The 25,149-nt window shown below is 40.2% G+C and overlaps 1 protein-coding gene across 1 annotated transcript in view; it reads right to left on the minus strand.

Annotated features, from left to right (window-relative positions):
* The window catches only part of LOC100582015 (HEAT repeat-containing protein 6-like), a 31,254-nt gene extending 10,844 nt beyond the window's left edge, over positions 1 to 20,410 (minus strand). The window contains 11 exon segments of the mRNA XM_030800596.1: positions 750 to 849; positions 1,223 to 1,429; positions 7,579 to 7,756; positions 8,500 to 8,798; positions 10,774 to 10,911; positions 11,759 to 11,860; positions 13,259 to 13,373; positions 14,204 to 14,319; positions 14,809 to 14,949; positions 17,599 to 17,706; positions 20,192 to 20,410. Coding sequence (XP_030656456.1) covers positions 750 to 849; positions 1,223 to 1,429; positions 7,579 to 7,756; positions 8,500 to 8,798; positions 10,774 to 10,911; positions 11,759 to 11,860; positions 13,259 to 13,373; positions 14,204 to 14,319; positions 14,809 to 14,949; positions 17,599 to 17,706; positions 20,192 to 20,410 — 1,723 coding nt within the window.
* Positions 20,411 to 25,149: the final 4,739 nt, after the last annotated feature.

The raw sequence follows: 25,149 nt of genomic DNA on the forward strand, positions 1-25,149 counted from the left end.
AAATTAGGGTTCAGAGAGGGCCATGGCCATGAGATGGCAAAAATCGGAGTGGGCTCCAGACCCTTGGATTGACTTCAGGTCCCATGCTCTTCCCACTATGTCACAGAAAACATCCACTATTCCTTCCTTGTTACAATTCTGCCTGAAAAACTGAACTCATCAGAATGTGGTCTGATCTGAAAGTTTGCAAACAAAAGAAAAGCAAATCTACAAAAGGCAAGTGTTTATAGCACACATACATTATGTGTGGGAGGAAATAAGACTGCAGTTAGTAAAGATTTGAAGTTCTGGGATTTTATCTGAACTTCATAGGAAATAACATTAAAGAAGTTAAATTTTGTATTCCAGTTTCTCTTTCCAAAAAGTAGATAATATCTATCTGTCCGTCTGTCTGTCTATCTAACCATCCATCCATCCTCTACCTATGCGTAAGGGATATAAACTACCATACTCCTGAGGGGGGCTGCTTGCACCTGGCTCAATCTTAATTCTAAAGGGATATTCCGGGTCACTGCCCTGAGCATTAAACAGGCAAACTTTACAATTAATTCTCTAGCTCACTTCCACTGGGACTTGAGGGGTCAATTCTTGCAACAGCTAATACCCCTGAAAAGTTGAGAAGAAGCAGAGATCTCTTAAGAGTTGTAAAAATGCTTTGAATATATACATATATCTATATCTATATATTTTTACTAATAGTCTGCATCTGACTGATATAAAGAAGCCATCAGTTTTAAGCCACGACAAACCTTTGTGGCGAATATAAGGCTTTATCTGGTTCCAGACTTTGGTCAGCAGGCTGAGTTTTAGACGATTATAAGGTGCATTTGATACTAAATTTGCAAGGCACTGTAAAACACAAAAAGTCGCTCATCAAAAGGCTTGATTAGGCCACAGCATAGAAACAAATTTTGCAGCATTTAATGAAAAAAGAAAAGTTTTCACACAACTAAAAATTAGTCATTTTTTTTTTTTTTAAATAACACTTGTATTCTCATTTGTACAACTAAAGATAAAGAAGTATTTTTAGCAAATCATTTATTAGGACATACAGAGATTATAGGTAAGATCAGACAAGTAGGTACAGACTTCCAAATAGGGTATTTTTAATAAAACTATTACTTAGTTATATTCTTAAGTCAAGTTACTTTTGGGCTACGTAAAACAGTATACAAAATTAAAACAGAGAAGCCCCCTCGGGAACCCACAGTTGGTACATTACCTTAATTATCTGAGTAAGGGTCTGTGAGGATGACTCCACCACCAAAGCTAACAAAAGACATCTGTGCAACTCTCTAATGCTGGAAGCGATCATTACGGAGAAGGGGGTAAAAGCCCTTCTGTGGTCACTGGTATCTTCAGCAACAGAAAGAAACTGCTTTGAGCCTTCCAAGATGGCAGATAAAACTTGCAGAGCACAGGCACGTGTCTGAAATTTCAGGATGATTCACATTGATTAGTTGAAAATTAGGAGTCAGATTCCCTTCTTCCTATACATATTTAATGTTCAAAGTATTTACAATCATTTTAATTGGAAGAATAAAGGCAATATGATTAACTGTTAGTTCCTAAAAACTAGGCCACTTGCATCCCAGACTTAAAAAAAAAATCTTTATTTTATTTTTATTTTAGAGACACAGTCTCGCTCTGTCACCTAGGCTGCAGTGCAGTGGTGCAATCATAACTCACTGCAGCCTCAAACTCCCGGGCTCAAGCAATCCTCCCACGTCAGCCTCCCAAGTAGTTAGGACTACAGGTGTGTGCCACCACACCTGGCTAAAAAAAAAATCTAGAAACACATTGCTGTTAGGTTTTTTACAGTAAGAAATAAATCTAAGCTACACCGTAACACAAAAATCTGAAATCCTAAGCATGAGAATAAGGATTAGAGGCCTGGTTTATTCAAGCAGAATGCCGATTGAAAAGTTAAAGCTAAACAGCCCATGGGGTAGAAAAAATGTACGTGCCTAGAGTCTGTTTCCTATCAAAGTTCCTGAGAACATTATGCCTCATATTCCACTCTGAAGTACGTGTGTTCAATGTTAACTTAAATAGGACTTTAGGAACTTTGTGTACATACAACTTGGCAGACATCATTAGTGATCCAACTTTTAGAAACAGTCTTAGGTACAGGAAATAACACTGCCTGCAGTGACAGTATTTGACAATTCAAAAAAGGAATCCCATTAAGTACAATCTTATGAATGGAAAGGACAAAAAGTACATCTTTGGCATGACTGCTGTATTTGTCAGGAAAGGTGTCATTGGCACCCAGATTTTCTTTGTAAGGTTGAAAGATTACTTTCAATTGGTACTCGGATGATTTTGCAGTATTAAAAATCAGAAAGGAAAAGAAAGCCCAACTTTACAAAAATGGGATATAGGTAATAAGCATAGGACTATTAATACGGAATAATATTGTACTCTCTTTGGCCAGCTCATCCAAAAATGACAATTAACATTTTCAGTCAAAAAATTTAAAAGCAGGGAATCAACATTACAATTCTAGAATCTAACCTAGATAGTTACTCAATATGAAGCATATCCGAGTTTGGAGCAAAAAAGTTTTTCCCAAAAGCCTTCAATTATATTATCTCCAAACAACCAGGTAATAAATCACTAGGCAGGCCTTTTATGGAGTGGAATTGAAGAAATCTAGACTTATTGCTCCGAAGAGAAATTTGAAGTACAGTAGCATCAGACTTCAGAATTAAGCATAATCCCCTAAGGTGGGAAACTGACAATGTATTAGGAAACCGACAATGTATTAGGAAACCGTGTGTATATGTGTGAAAAAACGAGAGAGCGAGAGCATGAACACAAGACAGCTGATCCAAAAAGGACTTACATCAGGGACTGGCAAACTTTTCTGTAAAGAGCCAGCAGTAAACATTTTGTATTTTAGACTTTGCAGGCCAGTTTCTGTCACAACCACCCAACTCTGTGATTGTAGCATAGACACATAAAGGAATAAATGTGGTTGTGTTCCAAAAAGACTTGATTTACGGACAATGAAATCTGAATTCCATATAATTTTCATATATCATGAGATATTGTTGTTTTATTTTAAAACCATTATAAAAGTGTAAAAACCATTCTTAGCTCACAGGCCATACAAAAACAGGTGGTGGGCCAGATTTGCCCTACAGGCCACAGTTGACCAATCCCTACTAGAGGCTGGTCCGAACTCAACAAGATAGATCTTATGCTAAACCTTCATTTCTTTAGAAGGCAACTAAAAATCACAATTCCAACAGTTCACAAACTGAATGAAATTAAAAATCAAAGGGGAAGAAATGAACTAATGTTCCAAAAGTCAAAAATTTTAGCACAGTTTTGGCATCTTAAGGGGAAAATCATGACTATCACAGATGAAAACAAATGTCATTGAAATTGGTTATTTTTTCCACTAAGTTATAAAATCTATATAGAAATTTGATACCATATCAAATTGTACTTCTCACAGTTCTGAGTTAATTTCCTTTAAACTCTGTTTAATATATCTTTGTTGTTATAATTGGTACTTAAGATACTGAATCTGGTACAAGTTTTGCTTCATTTGTTCTTATATCAATATTTAATATCTTGTTTACCAGTTCTAATCAGCACTTTCAACAGAAATTACTAACATGCAAGCAAATCATAACAGGTGTAGCTCTCCAGAGAGCTCATTTTGTTAAGTTTTTATTGTCTGAATATTTAAAATGATGAATGAAAGGCTTTTCAGTCTTACAAAAGTCAGTGTGCTCGGTTTTACTAGTGTATAGTTTCATCTCCTTGGACATGAAGGCTTGTCTAAAGCTAATAAAACAGAAAAGTACTTTTCCTTTTTTGCTACTTAAGAATGTAGCAGAAATGTTTGCTGAGGTAGCCTAGTCAATCCTAATTTTTTTTCCTCTTTATGTGTGGTCTCAGAATATTTCTGGAAGGGTGACAAAGAAGTCCCTGCTGGGAGTGGGTACATTGAAGTTTCCATGCAGGACACATGACTGTTCACATGTTATTTTATTGGATCTCACTTCCAAAGTCAGTTGTCTTTTACATAAAGGCATTTCAACATTGTGCCAGGGACTGTGGATCGGGAGGTACCTAAGTGATATGGTTTGGCTGTGTCCCCACCCAAATCTCAACCTGAATTGTATCTCCCAGAATTCTCACGTGTTACGGGAGGGACTTGTGGGAGGTAACTGAATCATGGGGGCTGGTCTTTACCCTGCTATTCTCAATAGTCTCACGAGATCTGATGGGTTTATCAGGGGTTTCTGCTTTTGCTTCTTCCTCATTTTCTCTTGCTGCCGCCATGTAAAGAAGTGCCTTTTGCCTCCTGCCATGATTCTGAAGCCTCCCCAGCCAGGTGGACCTGTAAGTCCAATTAAACCTCTTTTTCTTCCCAGTCTCGGGTATGTCTTTATCAGAAGCGTGAACACAGGTACACTAATTAAAGACTGCCTGTTCTTTGCTAATACACTAAGTAAAGATTGCCTGTTCTTGGCTGGCCACGAGAAAATCTACCATTCCATAACAGTTAACAATTCCAACCTTTTCATTCTCTTTTCTAGTTATACCATCTATTATCTAGATTTCGATTTGTTTTCACTTTTTATAGTTATCTAAAAGAGCAATAAATCATCATCATGAAATTTGTAAATCAGGATAATTCTCAAGGTACTAAGACAAAGGTTTGCCCTGTAGTTTGTTTCTTAAGACAGGTCTTGATGATATTCTCCATAATATGCCTTTATAACACCTAAGGAAATCATATAAAAGAAATTCTTAAATTAGTCTTGTTATTTTGATTGATAATTTGCTCTGTCCCTTTTGGAAGCATATAAGATGTGCTCCAACATGGAAACGTGATCATTTCCCAAGTACCACAGCCCTGCCAAATCCTAATGGACATTTCTAAGTTTTCTTCTCCCCAATTAACGATTCTAGCATATTATGTTTCAATTTCCTAAAAGTAGCCTCTGTTTATTGTTGGCATTCCGACTGGAAGAGTCTAATCACCTTTCCTTCTGTCCATTTGTCTTTAGAAAATTTCTTAGTATACCAGTTAAAATTGTGCTTCCAGCTGAGTATGCCATGGGTCATATCAGACCTGCCATAAACTCAAAACTAATCACTAAGCACTTCAATGACAAGATAAACTACAGTTGTCTTATTGAATCCTGGCTAAGAGGAACTCCAGCCATCTAACTCTATATGCACAAGGAGCACCTGAGATGACCACTTAGCCTGGAGTCATGGCAGCTCTTTTAACCTGGTCAACCCAGAAAGCTGTTCCATTCTAATTACATCATCTGTTATTTTTAATTTTAATGCACATAACTTTCTAGAAGTCTTTATTTTAAAAGCCTGTCCCACTGGGCCGGGCACGGTGGCTCACGCCTATAATCCCAGCACTTTGGGAGGCCGAGGCAGGCACATCACCTGAGGTCAGGAATTCCAGACCAGCCTGACCAACATGGAGAAATCCCATCTTTACTAAAAATACAAAATTAGCCGGGCATGGTGGTGCATGCTTGTAGTCCCAGCTCCTCGGGAGGCTGAGACAGAATCGCTTGAACCCAGGAGGTGGAGGCTGTGGTGAGCTGAGATCTCACCATTGCACTCCAGCTTGGGCAACAAGAGCAAAACTCCATCTCGAAGAAAAACAACAACAACAAAAAAGCCTGTCCTATGACATCACCTACCACAACACTTTCTTCTAGCATATGTCTTGGTGCACAGTTAATTATACTATGGACAGACTGCAGAGGTATGCTCCAAGCTTTGTTGTAAACAATTAATCACCACACTTATTTAAACCCTTCCAAGCTAACACTTGATTAAAAGAATCTCTTACGTACAATCATTTCACTTGCCATTACACTGAACTAATTTAATTTTTTTCATCTTTTAAAATCCTCTTTAAGTAGGATGACTTTTTTTTTTTAATTTCTCTAGGATTTTCTTGTGGCTTTTTGTACTGGATCTACGGTATCTCCAGAAGGAAGTTCTGTATCTTTTTTCCTCAGCACATCTCTTGCATTCACCAAAGTTAAACAGCAAGAACAAGTCTAAAAGGTACCTAAATCAAGGAGATGGATAAGACCACTTTGCAATATGTGAAATTTCTCATGGCAGTTTAAGTGAAATGTAAACATTTTAAAAATATGAAGATATGAACATCATGAAAATTATTCCAATTCATTTTCATCAGCTATGACCTCATAACCTTTTTGTATTCATGTTCTAAACCCCCATGCCCCGCATCCCCTTGGCTGGACAGCTGTGATACAGGTGATGAAGCTGGGCTGCTTCTTGCTCCACAGCACCATCTCCTCGGCCACTGCTGGCAGCTGCCCTAGATGAAGGGTCTTCAAATACATATTTTCAATATTTTTAGTAGCTTTTATTTCAATTATTCTAATGGCTTCATTACTGATTTCTTTGCCACCACTCATTTTCCATTTTTCTCCCAGGTTCCCATTCACTATTGATTTAGTTAATTTGTAAAATTTCTGCCAGTTAATTTCCTAGGATAAGGAGTATTTGAAATACCCTACAAGTCGTGTGTGTGTGTGTGTGTGTGTGTGTGTGTGTGTGTGTGTGTAAAATTGAGGCTAACTTATTTTTCTTTACCTTGTAAAAGCTTCTGATGGGTCATCCAGAAATTTTCTTATATAGTAAGTTACTCAAGGAGATGACTCATACGGAATTCCAACATATTGTGGGTTACCACCCCTGACCCCTTAAGGAATAATCTTAAAAATAGAAAAGGAACAATATGCTGTTGGCCTAATTAAAACTTCTCTCTTTGTGGGTAGTTGGTTACCTGAGGACACCCAGATGCCATTCAGCATGACTTTTTAATGTTCATTATTGTAAACGGCAGGCTATTTTCCTTACTTGGTTAAGTGGCTAAATTCTGGAGAGGAATTAACATATTCAAGCAGAGGCAAATATTTGATCAGCCATGAGATATCTTGCTATAGGTATCCACGCCTGACAGTCATTTTTTTCTTCTTTTTTAAAAATAAGTTTTTCTCATTAAAATATGTAAATATTTATTACACATGATTTGAAAACTGGAAAAGTTACAAGGAAAAAAAACATGTTTGAGATCCTACTGTATATATAATTCTACATCCTGTGTTTTTACAGAACATTTTGAGCATTTTTCTAAGCCTTATGCATCCTTCATAGCCATTATGTACCATGATATTCTACTGAGTTGTTTAAGCCATTTCTGATGTTTTCTTATTATAAATACCACAGCAATTGACATTTTCATAAAAGGAAGAGAAGCACAGCTGCTTCAGTGCAGTTCAAGGGAGACACCAAAGTTAGAATTCAGTGTGCTCTGGCTTCAAGCAAGCCCTGGGGCAGGAAGCAATCCTACATGATCAGCCTCAATGTATTATTCACATTAATCCCATTTCCTATTTTCCTGTCTGTCCAGTGGTTCTCAAGTCGGAACTTGGGTCAGTGTTACTAAGAGCTATATTCAGATCAGACAGGATAAGGCAGAGAAAACAATAAGGATCTGTACATTTTTTCTTCCTATTATAAAGCTTAGAGTTTAAATCCTCTTACCTTTGGAGAAGGGTCTTTCAATGTAAGAGTCATCAAGGACACTGACTGTGGGCTGCCAAGTTCAGGTGTATCAGGAATAAAGGCTGACCAGTAGCCATAAAGAACTTTGTTTTCTATCGATTTTATAGTTGAAAGAAAACAAACTAAGGCTCCTTGGCGAACTTTAGCTTGGTAAGACCTTTCATACCCAAGAGAAAGAAGAAAAAACATTTTAAAAATCGGTTTTTTTTTTTCAAATGCAAACATGAAATGGTATTTATTTCCACCAATTCAAATGATACATTCAAAAATTAAACATTCTAAATAATCCCTAAAGATGTCAATGTGTTATTAAAAATTTTTCTTTCAAACTACAATCAAAACATGTTAAGACAATTTGTTTCTGTAACAAGTTATTAAGGCTGACAATTAAAAGACACAACTGGAGAACAAGAGGGCAACATTTTGATATCAGGAAACTAGTGTTAGACAGGAAACACTGCCGAGTAACCATCCATCCATTCAACGAATATCTACTGAATGACCTATGTATGTGCCAGGCATCATGCTGAGGCTGCTAGACATAAACAAAGCCCCAGCCTTGACAAGCTAGGCAGCGAGGGACAGTTAAGGAGATAACTATCATACATTACGAATAACACTAAGGCAGAAAAGGCTTCCCGGGGAATATGATTTCTGAGCCTGTATCAAAGATGAGTAGTGGTTAGCAAGACGAAAAGGCAAAAAAGAATATTCTAAGAAGAGGAATGACATGTGCAATGGCAGATCAAGACAGCAAGTCATGTTCTGAATAACACCATGCCCCCCAGAAATCAGGCTCTTCCAGTTAAATCACATGCAGCAGTCAGGTTTTTCAGAAAAGTTATAAACTTACATGCAACTTAGAATACAAAGTATAAAAATGTAACAAAATACTACTACCTCATTTTACTCTGCATGCCTCCTTCAGCATCAGAATAGTCTGACTCACTACTGCTGACCCTTTTCCAACTGGAAGAACTGAAGGGTGAGGAGACTCCATCTTTTCCTGCAGCTCCACTTCCATCTAAAGGCAAACTCTGGACACCCAGGGAGGAGGGACACCAAGTGTTCCCTTCATGCAGGTTCACTCTGCCTGTGCCAGTGACTGGGGCTGCCTCTATTTCACCACTGGATTCCTTTTCCTTCTCCTCTCCTTGCTGGATTTTCTTTGGTTTTACTCTGGACTTTTTCTTTTTATTCTGATTTTAGGAGCAAATGAAGACATATGTAATAGCTACTTCAGAATGGCTTTTCACTGAATCATTACTTCTTCATTTTAAAGTGACTAAATATGTCCCCAACATGTAGTTTAAAGAAAAGAAAAGAAAAAAGAAAAAAGTGGAACTTCTTTAAAACCCTAAGCATCAGGCACGATGCTAAGTGCTTACTGTCTACTATAAGAAAGAAAGAATGAAATACACGAGACACAGGAAAACACGTGGCCTGGGTTTAAATTGTACCTCTGTGCCTTGGGGCAAATAATTTAGCCTCTCTTGAGCTTGACCTTGCTTATCTGTAAGTATGCGGCTAATACCTCCTACCTTGCACAGGTGTTGTGAAAGTATTCAGCCTTCTCAACTGGAATTTCTCAAGAGCATTAAGGCCTATAGAAAATGACTTGAGTGTCTATTTTATCAGTTCTCCGAGTAAGATACATAGCTAGTACCACTCCACATGCCTGCACAGAAGAGACGGTAGTCCATTACATACAATGCTCATTTCAGGGCTTTGGGTGTCTGTAGAAGTAGATACTAAGTAGAAGCCAGTTTCTTTCTTTCTCCCTGTTACTTTCTTTCTGATATCCAAGTATATCTGGAATCTGTGTCTTCCTCCACGTTCTCAAAGTCTGTGGCCTTGAGGAAGGAAGTTCCCATTATTTCTATCTTGGACTACTTACTGTGGCCCCCAGACCCATACTCTTTCATTTGCTACCACAGTGATTTTTCCGACGCAAATCTGATCACATCATTCCCCTATATAAGATTCTTTAATCAATCTCTATTGCCTATGAGATAAAAAGCCCAACTCCTCAGCCTCCTGTACAAGAATCTTCTCATTCAGCCTCTGCTACACAATGGCTCCACTCTCTCTCCCCGCACTGAAACTCTAGTCCTACTAGTTAACAAATGGGCAATGTATACTCTCATTATCTATGTCTATGCACCTTTTGTTTTATCTGCATGAAACACTCATTCCTCCTTGTCTGTACTGCTACTCACTCTGAAATCTCTGTTTAGCTACCACACCTTTAAAAAGCCTCCTCTTCTTCCTCCATTTAGACTGAGTGCCCCCAACGTGTTCCCAGAGTACTCTGTGAATATTCTAATGAGAGAAACAATAATATTGTATTGTAGTTGTTTATTTATGCATCTTTGCCTTCTCCCTCAAACTCCTAAAAGCAGCCAGAGTCTATATATTTAGTGCTTAGCACAGCGTTTGGAACACAGCAGATGTTGGGTAAATGCTGAGTGAGTGAATGAGTGAAATAATTTCTAATAAGAAGCATTTTGATCAGGTATGATATTTCTGGAAGTGAATCCTTGGCCATACATCTGCATGCTCCAGGTTCTCTAACCGAAGCACGAGGGAGATGGCAGCTATCTGGAAAGGCTGGGAAATCAGGTGAATGTAAGGTGTGGAGATGGTGCGCTGACTGGTAGGTGGGCTTCTAACGGTCTAGAGTGGGGTTGGCAAATTATGGCCCAAAAGCCAAATCCAGCCCAGCATACAGCCTGCTTCTGTAAATAAAATTTTAGTGAAACACAGTCATGCCCATTCATTTACATAGTGTCTATGGCTGCTTTTGCACTGTCACAATAGAGTTGGTAGTTACGACAGAGACCTGAAGTATTTACTAGCCTAGTAGAGAAAGTTTAGAGAACATGTGTTGACTCCTGGTCTTGAGCATCATGGGGATGAGAATGCTTGGTTTGGGGTATAAAGTGAATGCTCATTTTTATAGCTGTTACACTGACTACACCTCTAAGAAGTACAAGATGCTTTAATTGGTACTTTGAGCATCAGATGAGTTTAAATTTACTATGCTAACAACCCTAAACTGAAATAAAATTCAAGGTAGGCTTTTAGGGTAGTAGTGATGCAAATCATAGAAAACACACACAACAATCTATTAAAAGTAAGCCACAACTTAAATCTAAATAAACATAAATGTACCAAAGTTGGTCGAGAAGCACTGGATTCTGATTGCTGTGGTTTGATAGGTGTTCGCCCATCATACTGAGGAAGCGGAGTTGGGTATAACACCGTGGGCATCTCTATGTTTAGTCCAGGGAGTCCGTGAAACATGAATTTCTAATAATGATGAATAAGGACACACACATACACACAAAACCAAAAAAACCATTAATCATAAAACAGAACTATTTACCATGTCTGGATCAGAACACTCACAGATTAATGTTCAAAAGCCTACTAAAGAAACATAAATAAGACACACAATAGATACCTTGAAGGCATAGGGCTTAAAGAAGAGTTGAAGTTTATCTGGCCTCCAGCTGGATTTGGTTTGGTCAGATCAAATCAGGTCTGGTTTTAGTTTCCTTATTTATTTATAAAATTTATCCAATTACTTTATCTGTCTATAATTTTTTAAACCAATTTGTCATTTTTATTTACCTATCTCCACCTGTAGCTATCTCTCTATTTGATGTGGGAGCAAGAGAATGCCACAAGGAAAGAATTACTTCTTACTTTGCTGGCTGAAGAAGCTGGGTCCCCGGAGATGCTGGCCTGACTTTCCAACTGACTGGCACGCTCGGAAGCTGCCCATTGACACGTGTCTTGGTTGGCCTGCCTACTACTTGGAGGAGAAAGCTAAGGAGAAGCACTGGCTCTTCTTGTACAAACAGGTACAACATAGTTTATAATTAAATCTTCTACAGATCATACCACCCTACCTATTCCCTTCCTAGGATTCATAAATAATTTTAAAATTTTGATGCATTTATTAAACGGAGATTTATTATTTTCTGTTCTTAATATTAAGTGTCTTTGAATATGAACAGTTTTGTCTACTCTCTCAAAATATATGTAAGAACTTTTAATACCTCAAAGTTAGCCTTAGAATAAGGATGTAAAGTGGTGCTTGTACCATGGGTTGAAACAGGAAAGACAATGATCATATGAAGACTTGCCTTACCTTTAGCACAGCTAGAACTGCTCCAAGTTCATTGGTCTGTGTTAGTTTCATTCTCCCACCATTTAGAAGTGACTGTATACCTTTTAATGCATTTTGCAATAACTATGGGGAAAAAGGAGACCCAGTTAGAAGGCAGAATAAAATCTGGTTGTCCAGGAATCAACTTACTAGCACCACTTAGGATGGAAGAGAGACAGTCTCTAGATGATGAAAAAAAACTTTATAGACACCCACATACACCCACAAAGCAGAGATGAAGATCCTAGGAGACCTGATAAACTACCATGAATTCTTTTCTAGAAGAAAAGAATAATGAAGTGGTCTTATTGTACGTGTTTATAAACCACTGTGTACAAATGGTGAGGAAGAAAAAAGAGAGAAGATGTTTAGCAAGAAAAATGTGACAAGGGATAAAAAAAGATAGCACAGATCAGAATTGGGAAAGCTCTGTAATATGGCAAACCCAGCCCTCTTAAAAGCAAGGGGATGTATGTGGGAACAGATGATAAATTATAAAAACTTGGTTTCTGGAGGGCAATTCTGACCAAGATTGATTTCTTGACTCAGTAATCTCATTTCTAGAACTCTCTCCTTAAGAAACACTTCCTACATTGGGATGATGTGAACTGTAGCCTTGTTTGAAATAGTGGGAAAATTTTAAAAACTTCAATTTTGATGATTATGATAATGATTATAAAGGAAACTAACCCTCTGCTAAATGTAAAACTCAGCAACAATAACAGCAGGCCCTCTGAATGCTTTATTTCATATACTTCTCATAAGAACCCCACAATGTGGGGTCCCTTTTCAGGGAGGAACATGGAGGCTCCAAGAAGTTAACTAATTTGTCCAAGGTCTTCCAGCCATAGCAGTTAGAAACTATGAGGTATATTAACAGGAACTGAACAAATGTCCCAGAGATACTAAGTTTTAACAAAACAAGAAAGTTACAAAACAGCATTTAAATATGATCCCATTTAAAGTTGTAAATATGCTCGTTTACATACAGAAAAAAAAAATCTGAGGGCACATAGCACAAATTGTCTTCAGTGGCTATATCTGAGCAGGAGACTAGAAGGAACTTTATCTTAGATATATAACATTCGAAATATGTTACTCTAAATTTAAAAGATGTTAACAAACTGTTATTTGCATCATATTTTTTAAAAAGAAATAAAATATTGCAGATATATTTGGTGAAATCTCTCTTCACTTTCATCTTAAAGACAGTCACTAGCCTGCAACTATTGCTTTTATACTCAGAAGGAAAAAGAATAGTTTCCTCTAAAAACTTAGAATTGCAAAATATAACAAATAAAAGGCTTCCTGTAATTAAAACCGAAATGGTATGATTTTAGTCTTTTTAGATTGCAAACATTTCATATATGTGTATTTCTCTAGACAAAGCTAATAGTGCAAATTAAACTCGTTGGTAACACTCTTCCAATCTGCTTCTAGACACATCCGCAACATTCACTAGATCGATGATAATCCACTTACCATGCAAAATGTGATATCATCCATATCAGACGATTTTGGAGATTGTAAAATAGTCAGGAAAGCTTGGAAACAGACATTTTGGTAGGGCTCCTCCAAATACGGCTGTCCTGGCATACTAAACGCATACAGAGAAAACAACTCAAACTCAGTCTCCTTTAAAATGAGGCTTGCAAAAGATTAATTAAAAATAGCAGTAATATAGACTATTAGAGTTGGAATATACCCTTGAGTGCAACTATGCTATGGAAAATTATTATTTTGGTTAATTAGCCACTGCTGGGGGACAGGCACAGGGCTAGAATGAATATAAAGCGTGGTTTCCATACAGAAAGGTTACAGAAGTTTGTGGCAGAAAGAGTATGGAGAAAGAAAAATCTTGTTTTAGTTCTGCTGTTCAGTCCTAGGAGGGAAATAATCCAGACAGGTCCTGTCAAGCTAGAATCACACACCTGTACCTGCCTTCCTACTCACTGGACAGCACTGTGCTATGCAGAGATGAGTTCACATTTGTGCTGCTCGTTGTCTACTGCCTACTGTGAGAATCGAGGGTGAGCAGCTGGAGCTGTTTCCATCTTCTTCAAAGAAAAGAAATTGCCCTTTACAGATACATCACACCAGCACTTAAAATTTGCATGAATATATCCTTCTAAAAACTTAATATGCTTAGAATTTATACCAATAGAAAACAAAATTTTGACATACTGCACATTAAGTCACTATCACCACATTTTAGGAATATGGTCCTAGTCTATTTTTTCCTTCTTTACAAGTAATATTAAAATTAACAAACAACATAAGATGATTTTACTAGTAAAGTACATGGGAAATGCAAAGTTAGTTATTTGTCTAAGTTGGCTCTGGCTTCAGGCAGAGGGAACTACCTACAACGGGCCCAATAGAGGCACTATCTTATTACCATTGAGAAACTTGACTGGAGCCACATACCTGAGACATAAGTTTGCCATACAATGTACTGCAGCTCTCCTGACTTCGGGATCAGACTGAGCCAAGTCACTCAACTTCATTAAGAGTCCGGTCTTGCCTAGCAGCTCTGGGAGGTACTAAGAAAAATAAGAGTCAATGTAGGTCAAAGAAAAGCTTCTAGGAAAATATTACGTTTTAGACAGATTTCTTCCTTCTTTCTTTCTTTTTCTTTCTCTTTTTTTTCTTAACCAAATGGCAGTTAAGCACCAAAAGACTAGCTGTTAATAAATGTCTCAGATGGATATGCAAAGATATGCCAAAAAGCATCAATAACGATCATTACTCCCAGCCTAGGTAGCTGCTGATGCTCTTTAGTGTGGCCGCATGGCTGATGGGTAATGATAATATTAAGAATAATGGTTACTATTTACCGAGGGCCGTGAACTTGACAAGTATTTCTCACTTCATCCTCAGAGTAACTATTTTATACATGAGGAAACAAGGCCCAGAGTAGTTACATAAGAATTGCTAGAGATTAGTAGCAAGATAGAAACCTGAACACAGTGTTTGGCACCAGAGCCTGTGCTCCTGGCCTTTCAAAGGAAGGATAAAGCACTTTAAACTACCTTTTGACATTTTGAGCCATTGCAGTACACCAGAGCTGCCAGGGCTTGAAGAATTTCCATGTGTGTCCAGGAACTACACTGATGAATAGCTGAAATAGTATATGCCAACAGGAAATCCAAGTGCTGTTCATCAATAATTACCTAACAGGACAGGAAAAGATATATTCTGATCTAACTTTTAAAAAATATTATGCTTTTATGGACATGTATGCTCACCTGAATCAAGCTGTATAAAAGACAGAGTGTGTGTCTGTCGTTTATGTGTCAAAAGGATCACCTCTAAAGGGCCTGAAAGTTTGATCAACGTAGGGGCCTTCTCCCCACCCCAAGGTCTTGCTCACTTCTTCCTCTTTAGTAAAGTAGAACTTGATAAAGTCCTTGTAACTTTTCCTTGAACTAACCAGACATTGGCAGCTGTGAATACACAGATATGAGTATTTCAATGCACTGAAATTTAATTAAACTGCCTTATACATAATAAACACTCAACGAATACACAGTGAACCAATGTAACTGCTAAATACTTACTGCATCTCTAACATGACATGAGGAATACACCATGAAGAGAGGGCATATCCCTGCTGTCAAGGAGCTGATAATGTTGTTGGGACAGACCAGGCTAATCAAAGTCTGGTCTTGAATTCATGGACAATTGAGACAAACCGTCACCAAGTGCTGGAAAGCTGGTAAAGGGTTATAGGTGCCACTGGTGATCAGGAACATCTCCAATTGCCAGTGTTACAAAGATGATACACCTCAGAATAGTAAACATACATAAGCTACCCCATGTTAGTTTCAAAGATTCTAAATTGAAAACAGCCTTACTCCATGCAGCAGACACTGTTGGTTACCTACTAGCATCCATTTCTTCCTTCCCTGCTGGCAGAGTACTAATTTAATTTGAATGTCCACCTCTCCCACGTGTGACCTAAGGGTAAACGCTAATTAGTTTAAGAGAGTGGGGCAACCTGGGGCAACCTTAACCCCCAAGGAACGTTTGGCAATGCCTGTATACATTTTTGACTGTCACAATTGGAGAGGTGCTACTGGCGTCTAGTGGGTAGAGGCCAAGGATGCTGCTAAACATTCCACAATGTGCAAGACAGCCCCTAAAACAATGATCTCAGCCAAAATATCAATAGTGTTGAGGCTGAGAAACCCTGATGTAGGCTAATTGTGGCTGTACATTGTAAGCATCGTGGGAGCTTAAGCCCTCCTCCAAGTGATTCTAATGTGTAGTGAAGGTTGAAACTACTAGCTGGAGCCATTCTCCTGCTTAAAGACTGGTTTAGAGAGGTATTTATATGACCTAAGTCTCTCCAGCAAGATACTGGGGAGTCTACTAGAGAGTTTATGGGACACATTTCCTTACTCTTTTTTTTTTTTTTTTTTTTTTTGAGACGGAGTCTCGCTCTGTTGCCCAGGCTGGAGTGCAGTGGCGCAATCTCGGCTCACTGCAAGCTCCGCCTCCCGGGTTCATGCCATTCTCCTGCCTCAGCCTCTCCGAGTAGCTGGGAATACAGGTGCCCGCCACCACGCCCGGCTAATTTTTTTTGTTTGTGTATTTTTAGTAGAGACGGGGTTTCACCGTGGTCTCGATCTCCTGACCTCGTGATCCGCCCGCCTCGGCCTCCCAAAGTGCTGGGATTACAAGCGTGAGCCACCGTGCCCGGCCACGTTTCCTTACTCTTAAGTACAAGAGACACAACATAAAATAAAGTTATTTAGTTTCTGCTGAATATTAATATTTCTTTGCCATGGGATGTCCAGAATTGGCACAGCCATCTTATGACTGTGAGAGATGCTAGCTGAGGACAACCCACATGCTGAGGATGGTGAAGGGAAAGATGATCCTCTTATTATTAAGGGGCTACAGATGCCTCCCTTGGGACTTGGGACACAGAGTGATCCCTTTTTATTTTTCTAAAAATTGTTTAGTGACTCTGGGATGGCCTTTCTGTTTATTGCAGCCAAAAGCATCCTAATTCACATAATGCTAGTTGATATGTTTTGTGCTCTTTTTTTTTTTTTTTTTTTTTTTTTTGAGATGGAGTCTCGCTCTGTCACCCAGGCTGGAGTGCAGTGGTGCAATCTCGGCTCACTGCAAGCTCCGCCTGTGCTCTTAAAATATATTCACATACTCATGTGATAACAGTCTTAAATAAATAACTGGGGTCTTTTTATCCTGCTGTCCCTTTGGCCCCAAGCTACTTCTAATATTTTAGAAGCATCACAAGTAGACCATAAAAATGGTAGCTTCAGGAAAGGGGGAAAATATTGGTGGGAAAGAGGCAGGGGATTATTTCAATTTATTCTTAGATATATTTTGCTCAAATATATCTTCCATAAGAAATTATAAATTAGCTGGGCGTGGTGGTGGGTGCCTGTAGTCCCAGCTACTTGGGAGGCTGAGGCAGGAGAATGGTGTGAACTCGGGAGGCGGGGCTTGCAGTGAGCCGAGATCACGCCACACTCCAGTCTGGGCGACAGTGTGAGACTCCGTATCAAAAAAAAAAAAAGAAATTATAAGGTTGGGAGGCCTGAATGATATTGGTTTACTGAACCAAACAGAAAGGCATAATTCTAATAAACAAACTTCTAGAATTCTATAGAATAATTTTTTTGGATCAGAGTTATATTTGCTTTAAAAGCATTCTTTTTAAGGCATCTGCTTTTCCTATAGCATCTCAAAAAATAGCCTATCATACCTACTACAGATGTAGTATTTCAAAGATATTTACTTACTCTCAAAGTTCATGATCTAAATTCTAGAGTTACACACATGATTACCTGTAATCTGTCAAGTAAATGGTGGATAAGCTGGGACGCTTTGCTGACAAGATGATTCTGATTAAGAGGTACCAGTCGGCATGCCTGGACAAGAAGAGCACTAACGTCCTACCAAAAAAAAAAAAAAAGATAAAGAAGAGGTAAAATACCTACTAGTCAAGTGAAGATCCTCATTACACAGCCAAATGGGAAAATAAAAGTAAATACTCACATTCAAAATGGGGAAAGAAAATGTGAGGCAGGAAGGAAAAAAATGAAGTGATAGAACAAAAACAGGATGTGCTAAAAAAGAAGGAAAAAGCCAGGCACACTGGCTCACACCTAATCCCAGTTCTTCGGGAGGTCAAAGCGGGAGGACTGCTTGAGCCCAGGAGTCCAAGACCAGCTTGGGCAACATAGTGAGACCCCATCTCTACAGAAAAAACTTTTTAAAAAAAATTAGCTGGATATGGTGGTGTGTAGTCCTAGCTTCTTGGGAGGCTGAGGTGGGAGGATGGCTTGAGCCCAGGAGTTCTAGGTCACAGTGAGCTATGATCTTGCTACTGCACTCCAGTCTGGATGACAGAGACCTTGTCTCTTAAAAAAAAGAAAAAAAAAAAGGAAAAGAATTAGTATGGTTTTGGTCAGGCTGAAGACTCTGTGCTCTATATATGTGGAGACAGTATAATTAAATAACCAAAAAAAGGCTTCTAGGGTATAAAAGCACAAACTGAAGTTAAAAATATCAAAAGGTAAGTGAACCAGATTTTCAATGCCGTTGGGAAAAATCAGACCTAACACTTCTACGGATTTTATGCATAATTAGGGAATTCTTAAAAAAAAAAAAAAAAGTAAGAGACCTATTTGCAAGTCACACTCTTCATTCATCCATCGATGTTTATAGAATGACAAGGTTCTGAGCACCTACTATGTGCCATAGTGTGCTAGGTCCTTGGGCTCCAAAGGTAAAAACAAACATGTTCCTGAACCTCCAAGAGCTCAGAAACTAGTGAAAGAGAAAGAAACACAACAATTAAAATAAGGTGAATTAAGTACTGAGAGAATAAAGTACAAACTCTGTCTGGAAACAGTAATTAGGGAGGCCTTATGGAGGTGATTGTAAAGCAGAATCTGGAATGATTTTAAGGATGAGGAGAAATTTGCCAGATAGGGCATCAAAAAACACTGCAAGCAAAGTGGACAGAGTATGCAAAAACCTGGAGGTGTGAAACACCAGTAGGTGCCTGAAGAACAGCAAGTTTTAAATGACTACACACAGGAACAAAAGGGGGGGGTAACAGGAGAGAATGGAAGTTTTGTTGCAAAAGTATCCAATTATACAAATACAGCAAAAGTCCCCGACTACTGCCTTAATCTCACTCTGCTTCCTAATGACATACACTATTATTCTGTAGTCAATTCTTTCAGACCTTTTACTTTGCATATATAAACACGCATATTTTAAAATCCTTCCTCCAGCTTCACACTGATCTCATTCTGTATGAATTGTTCCGCAACTTGCTTCAACCATTTACCAATACGTATTGAAGACTTTTCCAAAGCAGATTTTAAATTTTATGACCAATTTTTTTTTCCTTCTAAAAAAAAGATCATTCTGGCATCAGAAGAATGACTGGCTTGGAGAGGAGCCAGACAGGAGGCAGGAGATCAGTCAGAAGAGACCAGCGGAACAGTCCAGGCGTAAGTCGCCTTGCCTGAGGTCTAAGGCACGCGTTATGGGAACAGACATGAAGGGATGAACGGAGAAATATATATGAGACACATTCTGAAATATCTGAATTGGACAGGATCTGGGATGAAGGAGGGAAGAACCAGTTTTTGTGTCTTGTGTGACTTGGTGGATGGTGCATGTGTGTCGGAAGGTGGGATGGGCTGGGGACGGGAATGTATGTTTGGAACTAATGAATTTCATCTTTAGGAACTGTCTAGTTTGAGATGCCTGTGCAAGCAGGCAACTTGCACCATTTCCCTCTTTACTACTTAGGGCCAGAAGGCCATGGTGTCAACAGTTCAGAGAATTCATTAATTTAAGGCCCGATGTGTGTAAGATAAGTCAGACGGCAGAGGGAAGGAGCTAGTGTGTAGGAACAGAAAACGTAGGGGCTTTGTGGCAAAGTTTTGTATACTGTATTTTTATGAGCTTCAGTATTTTCATCAGCAAAAAAGACCTAATACTACCCAAGTTCTAAGATTCCCACGTGGTCCGTGTATCATATATGCAATAAACAGTAGTAATGCATTTCGTCAACAGTGTTCTGGGTGCATAGAGAGGGAGTGAAGGAGGGTGCGGGCGGATGGAAAGGTGGTATCAGAGAGGAAACCCGAGGCATTATCAGAGCAGGAGTCCTCAAGTTGGGTTTTGAATGACTGGAGGAGAGTGCCAGTTCCTGCAGGGTCTTCCAAATGGAGAACTAAGAATGTGCCAAGGTAGGAGCGGACACGCCAGCCTGAAACTAAATCATCAGGCGCCAGAGTGGGAAGAGCCGGGAAAGGCAGGCGAAGGCCACCAGCTGGGTTCCCGGAGGGGTGGGGCCGGGGCCGGGGCCGGGGCCGGCAGGCGCCGCACCCGCTCTCTCCCGGGCGCGCTGCCTACCTGCGGGGCCACACCACTGCCCTGGCTGTAGTTCTCGGAGATGAGCTGATCGAAGAGCAGGTGGATCTCGGTGCGGGCGGAGCTGCTGTCATCCGGGCGCAGGGCGCAGAGCCTGGCAGACAAGCGGCGAAACCCATTGCCTCGCTCAGGGATTGCTTCCCGCGGTGCCTCCCGCTGCTGCCCCGAAGGCAACAAGCCGGCAACTTGCACAGCAGCCATCTTTTCTACATGGCGGGGGCGGGGGGCGGGGGTACCAGAGAAATACTTCCGGGGCATCCTCCCCCTCCGCGCGCTAGTTCTGGAAGTACCTTTTTAAGACCCGACTGGGACTCAGAGGGGTTTCTATGACTACGGGACTCCCTGGACTAGTACCCTGCAAATGCTTGTCAGAAATTGGCTTGGAAGCCGGGCGCGGTGGCTCACGCCTGTAATCCCAGCACTTTGGGGAGGCCAAGGCGGGCGGATCACGAGGTCAGCAGATCGAGACCATCCTGGCTAACACGGTGAAACCCCGTCTCTACTAAAAATACAAAAACAAATTAGCCGGGCGTGGTGGCGGGCGCCTGTAGTCCCAGCTACTCGGGAGGCTGAGCCAGGAGAATGGCATGAACCCGGGAAGCGGAGCTTGCAGTAAGCCGCACCACTGCACTCCAGCCTGGGCGACAGAGTGACACTCCGTCTCAAAAAAAAAAAAAAAAAAAAAAAAGAAAGAAAGAAAGAAAGAAATTGGCTTGGAGATTTTTCGCCGGCCACTCCTTCTTGAGCCCTGACTGAAAAGTGAGTGCTCAATTTGTGCTTCCAGAAAGTTTGTCCTCCCAGAGTTTGTTCCTGGACAGGGCTCAATGTACTCTGTTCAGTACTAGAGTTTCAGATTCGGGCTGGAGTTGGAGAGGGTATGCTGTGGATGGCAGTAGCAGAAACCGCTAGTTCTAAGACACCCTTCTACTCTTCTAAAATCTTTCCCCAGGCTCAAAACCACCTGAAATAAAGGCTACATTCCCCAGCATTCCTTGCAGTTGGCTGTGGCTGTGTGATTACAATCTGGCCCGTGGAATATAGGGCAGCTTTCCTTACTTAAGTGACAGCTGGCTGCACTCTTGGTTCCTTTTTCTCCCTTTTTCCCAGTGTGAATCCTCTCATGGATCATGAGGCACCTCGCCCCACTAGAAGAGGAATTTTGGAGTTCAACTGAATCATGTAAAATATAATCTGCCTAAGGGTGACCAGGTTGAGATGAGACACCCCAAGATTTTCTGAAGCCTTGAAGTCAAGAAGCTGGAGAATAAAATGGCCATTTAAAAATCTGTGATCAGTTTTCTGTCATCCAGGAAGTGAAGGCGTGACTTTCACAGTTGGGCAGATTGGGAAAAGAATCTCTAGGGCCTTTGAGTTATGCAAATATAAAGCAAATCCTCACCCCTAGCCCTTAGGGAAAACCTTTAAGTCACCTGAATGTATGTTTTATCCTGAGAATAAAACATTTCTGTTCAGCAATGAAAATTGGGAGTATGCTTTAGCAGAGGTAGTTTTCTGAAGACTTTGGGCTTGAGGAGAAATGTTAATTTTTTTGTTTGGATTTAGATTCCTTTCTGTGGGTATATTATTTCTTATTCCTGGTCTGTGTACAGATGTGCATTGTATATGTGCATGTATGTGTGTGTATTCGTGTAAAGAAATGTATTCAAGCATTTGTTCAGAGAAGATCAGGAGCTGAAACCTAGTCGTTGGATATTTTAATCTGCGTTCCCTGATAGCAGAGCCTCAGACGAGGTTGATAGGTGAGGGATTTATCCAGGAATGAACAGGGAAGGAAGGAGAATTAATACCAATATGTGCTACTGAGTTGGCCATTGCAAAGGGTGACTGATTGTTCGGTCCTCAGGAGTTTCTGAGAAGCCTTGTGAAGCTCTCAAAACCCTTCTGAGGAACAAAGAGGGGAAGCATTTATCTGTCAGCTTTTGAACTCTATTGTCAAAAGTTGCCCACAAGGCATTAATTCACTGGTGTTCCTGTGTTGAGCATGCATCTGTGCTTGGTTCTTGGAGGAGTCCTATGTTGCATAGGCAAAGAAGCCCTGAGGCAAACGTGGGGAAACAAGGTGCATATCTGAGGCAAGGCTGTCACCAGTTATACCTGTGCTAAGCTAGTAGATGCCCGTGATAAACTAGTTGCTGTAGCAATGGCTAGAATAAGAATGTAAGACCAGGAGTATGTGAAGTAGTACTAAAGAGCTGTCTTACACATTGGGCTAGAAGGATGTGAGGCCTGGTCATTTCCACAATGCAGGTTCGAAGAGACTGTGGGAAGGATCTGGGTTTGGTGTGGTTCACCTTAAGTTGCAATATGGATGACCTACATATTGTGTTATTCAGGGTGGAATGGCCCAGGAATTGTAAAATACAGTATACTGATGCCGGTCTGTTCAGTTCCGGTAGAATATAACCTTGTGGTTCCTTTAAGGAAATGGACATCCCTACTCTGCAATGATCACCAACTGAAGGAAACATATCTCAAGCTCTGAGGGAGGCCTTTGAAGGCACCCTGCATTGGCTTGAGTTTAGACAGTAGCACTCCTGCTCCCACCTCCCACCCTGAAACTGTGGAAACACAGCATGGCAAAAGCTCTCTTCCAAGAAAATCTTCTGTCTCCTCCTCAATTCTCCGCATTTTCATAGTCCTACAGTGACTGAGGGGCTTTAAGGGGTGCTAAGCACGTTCACAGCCATTTCCTTTGTTAGATCCTGCATCGGATGATCTGGAACCTCAGTGGAATTTCACTCCTTTCATGTTTGGAAACCTCTCAAGACTTCACTTCTATCCCTTCATGAGAGTCTGGGTCATCCTAACTCACGTAGGCTTGCATACCACCAGTTCATTCTAATTCATGTCTTTGATTATTTCCTTCAGAAAATTTACCATAACCTGCAGTTATCTTGTTTATTTGCTGACTTTATCATCTGTTGCCTTCTCTAGAATGTTAACTTTATGAAGGCACAGATCCCATTTGTCTCATTCACTGTCGTATCCCAGGGCTAGCACAGCCTCTGGGATGTGGTAGATGCCCACAATACTTGTTAACAGAATGAATGGATTCACTAATTTTTTATTTGGGGTCCCCTGTTTGCCATTGGTTGATGTGAAAATCAAATGGGATTTTTGTGAAAAATGCTTTGTAAACTATAAAGTTTTATAAGTCTTAGCATCAAATTAGGTAGATATTATTATTTTCCCCTTTTACAGTTGAGAAAATGGTGCCAAAGAGTATAAATGGTTGGTCAAGGCTGCACAGGCAGCAAATTGGTTGAAATCAGATTGCAGCCCAGGCTGGCTGTGATTTTGAAGAATATAGACAAGAAACTATAAACCCATTGTTTTTTACCTCCCACATTTTGTAATGGGGAAAACCAGAAGAGAGGAGCTTGATTTCGGTATCCAGAATATACATTGAACCAGGAGAGGCTAGGAAGGAGGATTGGCCTTGAGTTCTGTTTCAGGGTCATCAGCCTATCTATTTGATTACATAGTAGTCCCCCCTTATCAGTAGTTTCACTTTCAGCCTTTTCATTTAGCCGTGGTCAATTGCAGTATGAAAATATGAAATGCTCTGGGCACAGTGGCTCATGCCTGTAATCCCAGCACTTTGGGAGTCCGAGACGGGCTGATCACTGGAGGTCAGGAGCTCGACACCAGCCTGACCAACATGTTGAAACCCCATCTCTACTAAAAATACAAAAATTAGCCGGATATGGTGGCACACACCTGTAATCTCAGCTACCTGGGAGGCTGAGGCAGGAGAATCATTTGAACCTGGGAGGCAGAGATTGCAGTGAGCCGAGATCGCACCATTGCACTCCAGCCTGGGTGACCAAAGCAAAACTCGGTCCAAAAAAAAAAAAAATACAAAATGGAAAACTCCAGAAATAAGCAATTCATACATTTCAACTTGCTGCTGTTCTGAGTAGCGTGATGAAATCTTGTGCCATCCCACTTCATTCTGCCTGGAATGTGAATCATCCCTTAGTCAAGCATATCCACGCCTTATATGCTACCCACCTGTTAGTCACTTAAGAACCATCTCAGTTAGGAGATCCACTGTCCCAGTGCTTGTGTTCAAGTAACCTTTATTTTGCTTAATAATGGTCTCAAAGCATAAGAATAGTAATGCTGGCATGTTGTTCTATTTGTTCTATTTTATTATTAGTTATTGTTCATCTCTTACTGTGCCTAATTTATAAATTACACTTCATCATAAGTATGTATTTATGGGACAGAACACATATATAGAGAGTTTGATACTATCCACGGCAGTATATGTAGAGTTTGATACCATCCACAGTTTTGTGCATTCACTGGGGTTCTTGGAACATATCCCCCGTGGATTGGGGTACTACTGTGTTAATAATCATTGTAGTTAACACTTACTGAATGCTTTCTATGTGTCAGCACTTTACGTGACCCTCTTTTATCTTTGTGGTTTCATGATGTACTATTATGTATATGAGAAACTGAATCACAGAAAGATGCAGACTCTCACTGAAGGCCACATGGCTGTGTGGTGGGCCTGGGTTTGAAATTCAGAGTCAGGGCTCCTGACCACCATGCTACAATGCATAGGCCTTATATGGCGTTCGACATGAGATTATAGTTTAGGCCCTGACACTTACCTGCTATATGACTTTGCCCCAAACCTCAGTGTCCTCAAATGGTGATGATAAGAAGTGCAGTCAAAAGGTTGTTAAGGGATGCTTAGATAATGCCTGGGGAGAATTTAACACGGTCCTTGTTGATAGTCAGTACGCAACAAATGTCGTCTGTCCTCCTCCCCCTCCTCCTCACCTTTAACCAAATAACTCAAATAGTATGAGTGCTTTTAACAATGATGATTTATTAAAAGAAACAACCCCTCTTCCCTGCCTCCCATATCCCCTGTAGTCTCCATCCACAGGCTCGCCATTTTC

This window comes from Nomascus leucogenys, chromosome 19, assembly GCF_006542625.1.
Source record: "Nomascus leucogenys isolate Asia chromosome 19, Asia_NLE_v1, whole genome shotgun sequence".
NCBI lineage: Eukaryota > Metazoa > Chordata > Mammalia > Primates > Hylobatidae > Nomascus > Nomascus leucogenys.